Source organism: Sycon ciliatum, chromosome 8 (assembly GCF_964019385.1).
Source record: "Sycon ciliatum chromosome 8, ocSycCili1.1, whole genome shotgun sequence".
NCBI lineage: Eukaryota > Metazoa > Porifera > Calcarea > Leucosolenida > Sycettidae > Sycon > Sycon ciliatum.
Window position 1 is genome coordinate 813,727 of NC_088650.1, and position 13,091 is coordinate 826,817.

A 13,091-nucleotide genomic window follows, 5' to 3' on the forward strand; every position below is an offset into this window, starting at 1 on the left:
ATGAGGTTATATGCCTGTGTAGGAAGAGAATATACGGATGTGTAAGAGGCGAGAGAGTTCTCGTGGATACTGTGAAAGCCACAGTTTATACTGCTTTGCTACCCGGGACCGTGTACCCTGGTCAGAGCAATTGATAAGGTAGCGGCGGCATCATATGATTATGCATAGGTATAATGCTGACGGTACAAATACACCTTCCATAGTGGGGGTGCCATGCCTTCTAGGTTTATCACTTTTTTTGGGTGCAATCGGGCATCGTATCGTATACGTGTGGTGTGACGCCTAATGCCAGGCAGTTGTGTGAGTTCTTGGCCTCGGTGGTCGTTTGTTTGCCCTCGCTGGGCAGTATAATTTCGGCCCTAGCGGGCAGTATGCTTTTCCCTTGGCGGGCAGGTTGTCGGCCTCGGTGGCTGTTCATTTGCTCGATAGGCAGTATGATTTAGCCCTCGGTGGGCAGTATATAATCGGCCCATGGTGGGCAGCATGCTTTGGCCCTCGGTGGGTACTACGCTTTAGCCCTTGGCGGGAAGTTTGCTTTAGCCCTCGGTGGGCAGGCTATTGGCCTCGACGGCCGTTGTGCACACTCGGTTGGGCGGTATGCTTTAGGCTTCGGTAGGCAGGTTGCTGGCCTCGGCGGCCGTTCACACGCCCTCGATTTTGCTTTACGCTTATTCTTGCACCCTCGGTCGGGCTATAATCATGCGCCCTCGGTCGGGCTATAATCATGCGCCATCGGTCGGGCTATAATCATGCGCCCTCGGTCAGGCTATAATCATGCGCCCTCGGTCGGTCTATAATCATGCACCCTCGGTGGGGCTATAATCATGTGCCCTCGGTGGGGCTATAGCCATGCGCCCTCGGTGGGGCTATAATCATGCGCCCTCGGTGGGGCTATAATCATGCGCCCTCGGTCGGGCTATAATCAAGCACCCTCGGTCAGGCTATAATCAAGCGCCCTCGGTCGGTCTATAATCATGCGCCCTCGGTGGGTCTATAATCATGCGCCCTCGGTGGGGCTATAGCCATGCGCCCTCGGTCGGGCTATAATCATGCGCCCTCGGTCGGGCTATAATCATGCGCCCTCGGTCGGGCTATAGTCATACGCCCTCGGTCGGGCTATAGTCATGCGCCCTCGGTCGGGCTATAGTCATGCGCCCTCGGTCGGGCTATAATCAAGCGTCCTCGGTCGGGTTATAATCATGTGCCCTCGGTCGGGCTATAATCCTGCGCCCTCGGTCGGGCTATAATCATGCGCCCTCGGTCGGGCTATAATCATGCGCCCTCGGTCGGGCTATAATCCTGCGCCCTCTGTCGGGTTATAGTCATGCGCCCTCCGTTGGGCTATAATCATGCGCCCTCGGTCGGGCTATAATCATGCGCCCTCGCTTGGGCTATACACTTCTCGCGCGCCCTCGGTTGGGCCGCATGCTTTTACTCTCGATGGGTAAGCTGTTGGCCTCGGCGGCCATTCATGCGCCCGCAGCGGGCAGGTTACTGGCCAAGTCGACCATATGGGCGCCCTTGGTGGGCAGTATGCTTACGGCCCGTCGTACCATTTCCAAGGATATTTACTCGCATACGATAAACTTTGACACACGCTTGCAACTGATTTTTTAACCTGGCTGGGGCCCGTGTGCTCACGATTATACTTTGCACACGAGCAAAAGTGCCGGTGTTGAAAGTGCGACTACTCAAATTCAAGCTAACAATGCGCTTTTTCAGATTTTCTATACCTCCCCGCGGAAAACCATCCTTGCCACCAGACAGCTGGAAGTAGGCAGAAACTGTATTCGCCATCGCTCTGAAGTGTGAACATCCTGACCTGTTTTACGGACTGGAGCGGAGATTGCAGCCTTTTATTGCGGTGACGGAAGTGTTCGTCGGTGGCAGCTCCAGTCAAAAAGATTCAAACGAACCGATCACAACCTCTGTGCTGGTTTGTGCTGCCATGTTTGTGGATGCAATGGTCTATGGTTATGTTCGGATGGTGAATCGGTGGTTCAATGCGGTATGACACAGGCAGAACACCGAAAAATCAAGTGCGAAGATAAGCGCCAATTGAAACTTGGCGGACCAAGTATTAGCAAACATCACTTGTCTAGTGAGAAAGTGCCTTGCCTTCGTACACCGTATATTCACCATCATACTTTATTCCAACAGGAGTGCATGAAACATTTGGAAATTTGAGAAAAGTCACAAAAGGAGGCGCAATTTACTGTGCATTCTCCGTATCTGTTGAAATCGCACGCACTGGATTAAAAAAAACACACTTGTGTGGTCATGACGAGTAGATCCCACCGAACTCATCAAACACCAGTGTGCTTCGCGTGGACAGGATGGGATTCTAACACAATTTCCTCATTCGTCTTGCCGTTTCACGGCTTGCAAATGGTCCCAATTATCACATGCACTTGACGTCTGGTTGATCAAATGCAGTGATACCCTAAAAAGCCAGCCGGCACCAAATTTAGCGCTTGGTGCACAGAATAGGATATAGTTTAGGTCGAGTGCTGCATTCATCCCCATCCCCCCCCCCCCCCCCCCATATATCCACAACCATGCAGTGGCGTGTCCAGGATTTGACTGAGGGGGTCACGGCCGGGGGAGATGACATGGTGCACATAACTGTAATGATGTATGTCATGCACCTAGCTATCCAACATTACAAAATGATTACATGCCAGGTATTTCTTCCAGACCTACACTATACAGATTAAAGTATCTCATGCTCAGTTACTACAGTGCGTATCGGTTATAGCGTGGTCGTGTAAAAGAATATACTACTTACAAGAATGAACTCTCATATTTTCATAATCATAACATGGGTTTCAAGTGAACATTTATTCTTACTTCTTCCGCGTCATTAAAATTGTCGCTTCCCAGAGCGATTTTTCAAATTTATTTTGTCCACTCGCAGGGAAAAGAAATCAGCTAGAAATTGAGGCAGAGCATTGTCGACGGACCAAGCTTTAGTTTGTGGCCTCCCGCTTCGCTGCACTTGCAGGTAAGGCCGACGTCTTCATCAGAGTTTGGGGCAGGCCCTTCAGCACTCAACAATGTGCTGAACAAGACGTGCGTTCAAATTCAGGTAAAGAAACTTCGTTTTCAAGCGATCCATGCCGCCAGGTGGCAGGCGATGAAGGCAAGCTAGCATTTTTCAAGTACACTGTAACGACCTTCCAGCGGGATAGAGTAAGTAGTTCCGCACCTTCTTTCTTTGGCAAGCGCTTCGCTAATTGTGTTGGTGTTTTCAGACCTGCTACCTTCGTAGCAACATGCGACACAAGTAGCGCATTTTAGGAATTTGAGAACACTTTGTTCTTGCCATCGTCAACTTCAGCATTTCGTATTCAGGAGAGATACCAGGATTCTTATACCCGATCTTGCAGTCTTGATCAATACCCACGCGAACGATATGGGACGGCACGAACTCCAGAAAAACGATATGCGCTCTGGGGCGGAAGAGTGCGGAGCGCGATGAATTTGGTTGGTGCGGAAAAGAGCTCCGACAAAGTCCGAGACCACCACGGCTTCAGTAACAAGTAGACATTGCGCAGGAAGGGTCGCACCAATGCTCGCACAGAAAACAGCGATTCCGACAGTCTAAGGAAGACGAGCCAAGTCACAAACATTGCGATGTGCGCAGCGACAATTTTAATGACGCGGAGGAAGTACAAGCAATGTTATCGCATTGTAGAATATGAGCCCCGGCCAGCGAAAACCAGCACTTGTGTACTTGATATCAATCATCAAAATGTGACGTCAAAGTTTGGGACGCGCAGTGAGCTGGCTTTTGAAGATTCTTTTTCGATCGAGTGGGTGTCTTTGTTGTCAAAGGAGTTTCAAGTGTCTTCAAATGTCTCTGGTCAATTGATTTTAGCGCTAGGTGAGAGCTCGTCACACGGCGGTTGAGTTTAGACACAGCGATGGCGACAGGTGTCGCGACAAAGACTTAGGTCCAGAGTTGTCAGCGTGAGACTCCCTGTACGAAGCGGCGCTGAAAGTTAGTTCGCGATCGGAATTATTTCTTTGGTGGCGATCTCGCTGAGTTAGTCCAGCAGTGGCGAGTCTCATATGCATAGCAACGAAGAGCCCTCATAAAATCGACACTGGATACTGGTGGCGACGATAGTCAGTGCTGGAGTAATAGCGACTGCGAGGAGAAGCTGAATGTCGACCCGCTGAGCGATCCATATTTCTACATCGACAACAATGATGCTGCAGACACTGATGGAGGGCTTCTCACGGCGCAAAACAGAGCATAGTATTATCAGTACTCTACCTTGCCAGACGACGCCAGGCTGGCTGCTGCCTGTGCTGAGAAAGGGGATCCCTAAAAACTCAAACCGGCTGAACGCTTTGGGGCAACATCTTCACGCGCTACAAAACGCGAGTATTCGCTCATATCATTGAAATACAATTATGCTGAAATCATCGTCTGAGTGAAAGTGTGCAAGGGAGTGGATGTCAGTGGTATTGGTCAGTACATCTATCAGTATGGCAAGCTTTGGGACAACGCTCAAACTGCCAGGACAGAGGTCCCTGAACACAATTTGGAAGGCCAGCCACCAATCATCGTTTTGCACTCTGGTGTTGTAAAGAAGGTAGTGATGTATACGGAATATCGTCACACTTCTGAACTACTCATGCCTGCAGCACCAAGAGGGCAAGCCTGACTTGCATTCTATTTACTTACATGTACCTGTTCCACATCACAATCAGAAACTGTAGGATCAACTTGCATGGAGTCACTAGGCATGGATGCTGCGCCAACTGTACCGAATCTTGACCTGTGTGACTTCAAACTCTATTTTCCATGCTTTCGCTTATCAGATTGTCACCAAACTTTATAACTTGAATGATTAATAGTGTAGAAACAATTTCGAGGGAAAAATTAATATTTTTTAAATTACACATGTTCATGTTTCTGCTGGCTGGGGCTCATATATCGGTCCTAAGAATGGACTTTGTGTAGCAAAACATACCAGATTGGTACAAAGTGTATCGCCTGTAGATGAGTGTAGTAATACCATCTGTCCAATGCAGTTCTGTTCCGACTCGCATTGCATTGTTGTGCTCCAGGTTCAACTGTTCTTGTCCTGTATCTCATGCTGCATAGCCACATGGCAAGCGTATGAGACTATGAACACCCGCATGCACAACAGAGATACGTTGTATGTATGATGACCATCCTGTATCTGCGCACATGCATCTGATATGTCACACTTGACTTATCGCGAGTAAGAAATATCGGAAATAAGAATAGAAAGTCGTTTTTCGAACACCCACGCTATAACCGATACCTACTGTACATTGTACAATCATCAGTCATGTTACTTGTACAGTACATCCTTGCCCAATTTTTATTGGAGCATATCATGCTGTTCTTCATCATGTTTTGGCTGCTCATTGACAACAGGTACTGGCACCTCCGCGTGGGGCGGAAAGTCAGTCTGCTCCGAACTGGACTGGCAACGACTTGATCACTCCCGCTGTTTCCTGTTGGAACAGGAATTGCGCCGTCGCAAGAACGCTTTGTAAAAATCCATCAAGGCTCTGTTGGCCAGAGCTTGTCTTCTTTGGTCCATGGATGTCGCTGAGACTTCGCAGAAAAGTCTTCAAGTCAACCAATTCGCGATTCGAATCTGGAGGGGATCATCCTCAAATCATCGTTGTACAACGTTGCGAAAAGAGGCGCTTGAAGATCACAAGCTTTGTTTTTGTCCCACTTGGGCAGCGCTGCGTTCAGCACATCACTGCACGCCTTTCTCAAGACGCATCGAGCGCGTCCTGGAATCTGTACAAAAGTCTAGAGCTCGTACAAAGTCGATCATTTCTTTCGCAGTGCAATCAATGCCGCTCGCAAACCGACAGCTCGTGCAACCAGTTTTGGACGCTGCTTCCCACCGCGTAGAGTCTACCGCCTGTGCACATGGTGCATGTAGCAGCCTGGTGTTTTTTCAAACCCAGGTCGAACATTTTTGAGGGGGGGGGGGGGGTGGGAGCGTGACCCCCTCCCCCCCCCCCCCCCCCCCCCGTAAACCCGCCAATGCCATGTAATAGGGACCATTAGCAAGCCGTGAAACTGCAACGCGAAGGGGGAGCTGGGTTAGAGTCCCGTCCTGAGCACGCAAAACATACTTGTGTTTGACAAGTTCGGAGGGGTCTACTCGTCATGACCGCAACAAGTGGGTTTTAGTCAAGTACGTGCGAATTCAACCATGATACGGAGAATAGCACCGTAAATCGCGCCTCGTTTGGTCTTTGCGATTTTCTTCAAATTTCGAAAAATGTCTCACCCATTCTTGTTGGAATAAATACAATGGCGAAACGTACCAAACAACCAGTAGGACCATTGATTTTGGCATAACCGTTACTAACATGACACAGAACAGGATTGAGGGTAACCACAGTGCCAACATTTATGCTTGTTCAAGACAAACTTCAGCTTGCTCGTTCATTTATGTTTTGGCATGGACCTCGTGAACACAACCCTTTGCTGCACCCATCCATCGGCGATGTGGCTGTCATGGGGTTTCTTTCACTTTCATTCGGGTAAAAGTCAGTCAGGCTGAGAGTTGTTCTCAAGAAAAAGTTCGCAAAAATAATTGCCAGTAAAAATATCAGAAAACTGTTTGAAACTGGAAAGCAGCCGACTCGCGTAGACGGGTTGTGAACGCGAGAAGCTAATCCTCAACCACACCGTGTTTCACGTGCGTTACGATGAACTCGTTACCCCCGTTGACGTTTCACGGCTTGCTAATGGTCCCTTATGGTTCACCCAGCCCCCCCCCCCCCCCCCGTTCAATCTCAGGCTGGCTATGACCATGGAGACAATATCGTTATTTCGTACTCGGACCCCTGCCCCCACTCTGAAACGAACGCAGCTTGCTATGCTGGACGACGATAATCGCATGCATGTACAAGTACAATGTACAGTGTCGGTCGAGTTGTGATTTTGACTCACACCCCTACCCCCCCCCCAAACAAATGATGCTCTCGTTTCAGAGACGACAAAAAAACTTTTGCGACAACCCCTAATGAAAACTGTACAAGCTCACGCGCCCACAGACTCGTAGTACATGCCCCGTACGGTATGACTCATCATCTCCAGAAAAGTCAACAAAACGAAACATTCCGCCATGGCCAGACCAAGCGGAGTTACACTCTCTCGTGTTTATGTACTCTTGATCTCATGGACAGCTGTACAAATGTAGGACATGATGGTGGTAGGTGCACCTCACGTGACTCACGTGACACCTAGTCACTGCATAGTTCAACCAATCAAATGTACGACACGCTGTAATGTTTACTGTAGACACACAGTACATCTAAATTCAGTCACTCACAGTCAAGTCTACTGTACATACCTTCGCACTCTCGTGATCCACCAGCAACTGCACACATCCCTCATGCTTTCTTTGCCTGGCTAGGTCCAACGCTGTTCTCCCTTCCTGAGTAACTCAGCAACACATCACAGGAACAACAGAAAATCATTTTTGAGAAAATTCGTTCCAATTTTACAAAAACGAAAACATAACGAAGGCCAAGGACATAATCTACAACGAGACGAAATCAATCTCTCCACAAGACGACTTACATGTACAGAACAAGTCTCTTCTTCCTCAGCAACATTGCTACTCCATGCATCCACAGCAAAAACTCCAGTTCATACCTCGACAAATTTGAATTTGTTTTACAGATTTCTACTCGAACGAAAATATCCACGACGAGAGGAAGGCGTCCACAGCCCCTGCTCCACGTCAGGAACAACTGCATGTCTTCTGCGTACTCGTTACAATAACAACAACCCTTCACTCCTCACTCGTTCCAACAAACACCATCAAACAGTCTACTCCTTCACACACTGATTTCGAATTCTTCAAAAATTGAACCACGGAGTGAATATGACCACGTGGCGATATTGTACGCATGATGTCATCGAGTACGGTATTGTACAACTGGTACACATTTCTGACAAGAGGAGAGGAGAGTTGTGGTACTGGTAGTCGTGAGAGAGAGAGAGCAAGGGGCAGAGAGAGAGAGGCAGGACAGGTGAGAAGGACGAGTAGAAACTGTTCACTTCACAACAACACACAATCAAATACTTACACTGTCACGCAGTGTGGTATCCAAGGTGACACCGTCACTGTCATGTGACAGCATCACCTTGACAACGTTGATGTTGTTATTGAAGACTGCCCAGTGAAGTGGAGTCCATCGCTGTAGTGTAGAGAAAGAGAGAATGTGATGAGTATTGCTATACAACCATTACACTAACTACTACAACCACACACCGACACAGACCTGGACAACTAGAACAAACGCATCAACACACACACATACACATACACACACACACACACACACACACACACACACACACACACACACACACACACACACACACACACACACACTCACATGTGCGCTCGCACACACTCACACACATACGCACGGGCGCACATACACATACACACGTACATGCACACACACATGCACATACATGTACACACATGCAGATGTACATACACACGTGGACATACAAATGGAAGGACACACATGCAGAAGCAATGAACAGATTGTCTTAGAGACACACAGATAGACATGTAGGAACATACAAACTGAGAATTCAGTTGAGACAACCAGACTCTAAACTATCACTAGTTCTTACCAAGCTGTTCTGCGCATTGACATCAGCTCCACGTCCGATGAGAATATTTGCTAGTCGATCATTTCCACACACTGCACAGTGGTGCAGTAGTGTCCAGTTGTTCTGTACACACACACACACACACACACACACACACACACACACACACACACACACACACACACACACACACACACACACACACACACACACACACACACACACACACACACACACACACACACACACACACACACACATATGCACACACACACATGCACACACACACATACACACACACACACACACAAATTCACAGGCACACACACACGCACACACACACGCACACACACACGCACACACACACGCACACACGTGCACACACACACACACAACACACACAACACACACATACACGCACACACACACACACACACACACACACACACACACACGCATACACACACACAGGCACATGCGCGCATGCACGCACACACACACACACACACACGCACGCACGCACACACACACATACGCACACACACAGGCACAAGCGTGCGCACACACACATACATATACACACACATGCACGCGCACGCACACACACACACGCGCGCGCGCACACACACACACACAGGCACATGCGCGCATGCACACACACACACACCAATACACACACGCACACACATGCACGCATACACACACATGCAAGCGCACACACACACACACACACACGTGACAGCCACATACACACACATGACAGACACCCAGTCAGTTGTACATCCCAATGACGCAAAGTCTTGGGGCATGTGGACAGACGGATGCATTTTACAGTACAGGGATGCAGAAACACAGGAGCGAAGCGTCAGGCAGACAGACAGACAGACAATAGACAGACATACAGAACAGCCATGACAAACCTGAACAGTACTGAGTCTTGTAACAATCAAGAACACAACAACTTACGTGAGTTTCGTCTTGCTCATCCATCTCTACACTATGTACACTAAATATGTAGTGTACAATAGTGTAGAGGATTTCATCACGAAGATGCTGACCCTCCAAGCAGATCACACAAAGGAGCATTGTCTGTGTGATATACAAAACAGAAAAAATGATTTGACAATTACAAAAACGACAGCAACAATACTCTCAGTACAATGCCATCAGGAGTTAGGAAACCTACTGATTGACCTCAGGGGTCAGCGATCCAAACCAGACAAATTGCCATAACTTTATTCCAGCTTGAGAGAAGCTTGCAGCTATTGCACATCTTGTAAAGGTATGTCACATCAACGATTCCCACTGGCCAACAATCACTTGACAATGGTACAGACAAGAAGACCAGGTGTCACAGAAAACTCCCCCCCCCCCCCCCCCCCCACACACACACTGTACAGCAACACTCTACTTACTCCCATTGAGTAGCAGTGTGTCCAGTATGAGTATGGTGATGATGTTGATGATGATGGTGATGATGAGTATGGTGATGTCCATGTCACTTTACGTGATGTGGAGGACAATTGCGGCTGCTCAGGAGGCACAGCAGACTGAAGACTTTCCAGTGTGGCACCCCGTCGCCGTACCTCCCGAGCAAACCCTGCTACTTCTTGTCTGGACATGTCTGTACAGGGACAATGCGTATGCAACACAGACACACAGACACAGATGGACACACACACACAGACAGACAGACAGACACAGATGAACAGACAGACAGACAGACAGACAGACAGACAGACAGACAGACAGACAGACAGACAGACAGACAGACAGACTGCCACTTCCATGCACACACACGACACAGATAATCACACATGCACACACAAACACACACACACACACAGATGGACAGACAGATACAAACAGACGGACAGACACACATACAGATGGACAGACAAGGGGACAGAAAATAAGAGGTAAGAAAGACAACAAGTACTCCCATACTATGACATACACAATGATCCAAACAACATTGATCTTACATGTCAATACTTGCATCTACACTGATGCGTACGCACACACACATACACACTCATCATGACGTCATACTCAACACCATATTTAGAGTGGAATAACCTTTGACCCCACGTCCACGGACATGCAGCTACGTCAGTCAATGACTGTGTCAGTAGCTGAAAAAGGTGAAGACGATCAATGAACGACATCCCGGGGACATCTTCACAACACACTGCAACACAATGCAATTTACCTGTCTCAGCAAAACCACAGAAACTACCGACAAATGTTACACCTCATTACTACAACTGCCTACGACAACTATCAACGAAAGAATACAGCTCTCCACCTCAAATAACTCCAACTCTCGTACCGTTGACAACAAAGAAGAAAACGCCAGTTCGAAGAAAGGTCCCCACACAAAATGAATGGAACAACTTACTTCAACTTCAACTTGACAAGCACGAACAGTTACAACAGCAAACACTTGATATTTGAACAATCTTCATGTCAATCGTAACTAGAACTATCTATAAATCCTCTTGCTCGTCAAGTCTACCTTCGTTACAAAGAACTGAAATGTACGTCGTCTACAAGAGGTCAATCAGTAGGTCCCTGAATGGCCGTCATGTTGCGACACGAGACAAGGACAAAGGTGGAGACCAACGACACGACAGTACTAACGAAAATATGGGAAGTAAACGAAGAGAAAGAGATGGAGTGCCTCCATTTGTAACTTACATTCCTTGTTGGAGAAACGTTGATGACAGTGAAAACGATCTACTTTTCTCTTCTTTATCGCTAAGTGTAGGAAACATGATGAACTTCTCTGGTCTATTGAGAGTTCTGAAAATGGTCTATTCAGTTTCTAACTTGCCATACGGATAAAGTCACCGTTGAACTTCTCATAGACGAACATGACTACAAGTAATGAGTCTAAAGGGAAGAGCTGAATTGAAGAAAGTCATCCTTGCCGTTTGTTAAACTTTGCCTTCAAGTAGCAGTGAAGAGAAAAGAAGAAACTTGACGCGGAAGTCCGGAGGGCCTACGCCTGCAAGAAGGTACTCAGCTGCTTAACGGAATGGTGTAGCGAAGGAGTAACTCACTGTTTGAACTTTGGACTTTGATCTACAGGTCATGAACCGCTACTGAACGATCCACAGTTGCTAACTAGACCGATAAGATGTAGCACTCAGTGCGAGAACAGGGTCAGGGAGTGAATCGAATGATACAGTCGCTAACGTGAGCAAATACACCCATTATGTCAATCAGGTCAGTTAGTGCAGTACCTGGCGCATTTCTACCAAGCATGTGCACACACGCTAGTTCTCAACCGTGTCACTGAGCCTGATGACCTAGCTCTGGAGTAGGCTTAGTCACAGTGTGCAATATCAGTGATACTTGTAGGGGATTTCAAATAGACCTATAGCACATGATTGTATTTTTACTTACTGAGTGAGTTGTCCGTTCCTTTTAAGATCTTCTTCAAACGTTGGCTGGGTGGGCTGACTGGAGTAAGTAGGTCGTTTGGAGAAGGAGAGCGTTATGCTGAACTTGTTACTCACTGAGAGAGCGTTGTGCTGAACTAACTTGTTATTCACTGAGAGAACGTTGTAGCCACTACAGACTGATTAGTAGTTCAGAGAAAGAGTAACAATGACTGGAAAGGATAATGCACGACTAACAAAGGTAGGTCAGAGGGACTGTTCCACAACACTAGAAGACGTTTGAAACAAAAGAGAAAGACAGGGAGACGAAAACGGACAACTGGACTGTGCCTTGAGAAATGGATGACTGAGCGGTGCTGACCAAAATAGCGATGTGATCTAATGTTTGAACGAATCGTGCATCACATGCCTGTGGTAAATGGCAGGAGATGCTCACTGTCTGGCAGACCACGGACGGCCATCTACTCGTACATTACTGATACTGCTTTAGCTTTGTGGCTGTGTGCCTTAGCGCGAACTCAGGCATCTTTTGTTCGCAGCATTGCGTGTGTGCGTGTGTCAGAGGGTTGTCACGTGATATGCTACACGTCTGCACGATGTCGTCGCGCTCTGCACAGACCGAGACCATAAAAATGTGTTGTTTACCTAGTCATTGGTGACAAGAATCACATTTTTTGACTACACACATAATGCCATTACTGGGGGACCTACCCCATTACCACATAACAACACTACCTGGAACCAATCACGATCCTATGCTACGCTCTTCTCATCAAATATGGACAAAGAGCTGATGACATCATGTCTTAGGGTACAGTCCCATACAGACCAGGGTGGTGTTGGTGTTGTCATTCTGATTGTCGTGAAATTCTAATAATTATTTATAACTGGTTGTTGCCAAACACGTGTCGTCATAACGACATGACGTCTCTGAGCAACTTGACAATGTAGACACTGTAGTAGCTGCTTGTGTGTGGTCTGGTGTACAACTCAGCAACAGACTGTACATTTGGGTGATCGCGGATCAACAG

At 47.6% G+C, this 13,091-nt stretch overlaps 1 protein-coding gene across 1 annotated transcript; it reads right to left on the minus strand.

The window, feature by feature from the left end:
* Window positions 1-7,004: 7,004 nt before the first annotated feature.
* On the minus strand, window positions 7,005-12,407 carry LOC135822891 (espin-like protein). Its single transcript, XM_065335729.1, has 6 exons — window positions 12,065-12,407; window positions 10,069-10,277; window positions 9,620-9,742; window positions 8,675-8,776; window positions 8,113-8,223; window positions 7,005-7,454 (listed from the first exon to the last, which is right to left on the minus strand). The coding sequence occupies exons 2-6, from the start codon at window positions 10,273-10,275 to the stop codon at window positions 7,338-7,340; spliced, it is 660 nt and encodes a 219-aa protein (XP_065191801.1). The 5' UTR covers window positions 10,276-10,277; window positions 12,065-12,407; the 3' UTR covers window positions 7,005-7,337.
* Between the last annotated feature and the right edge of the window lie 684 nt (window positions 12,408-13,091).

What these genes read in the sequence shown, in the direction of transcription:
- LOC135822891 (XM_065335729.1), bottom strand. Translation starts at nt 10,275, where the DNA reads ATGTCCAGACAAGAAGTAGCAGGGTTTGCTCGGGAGGTACGGCGACGG. An exon ending in ATGAGCAAGACGAAACTCAC is followed by an intron (nt 8,777 to 9,619) that starts GTAAGTTGTTGT and finishes GTGTGTGTACAG; the next exon opens with AACAACTGGACACTACTGCA. An exon ending in ATACCACACTGCGTGACAGT is followed by an intron (nt 7,455 to 8,112) that starts GTAAGTATTTGA and finishes TGAGTTACTCAG; the next exon opens with GAAGGGAGAACAGCGTTGGA.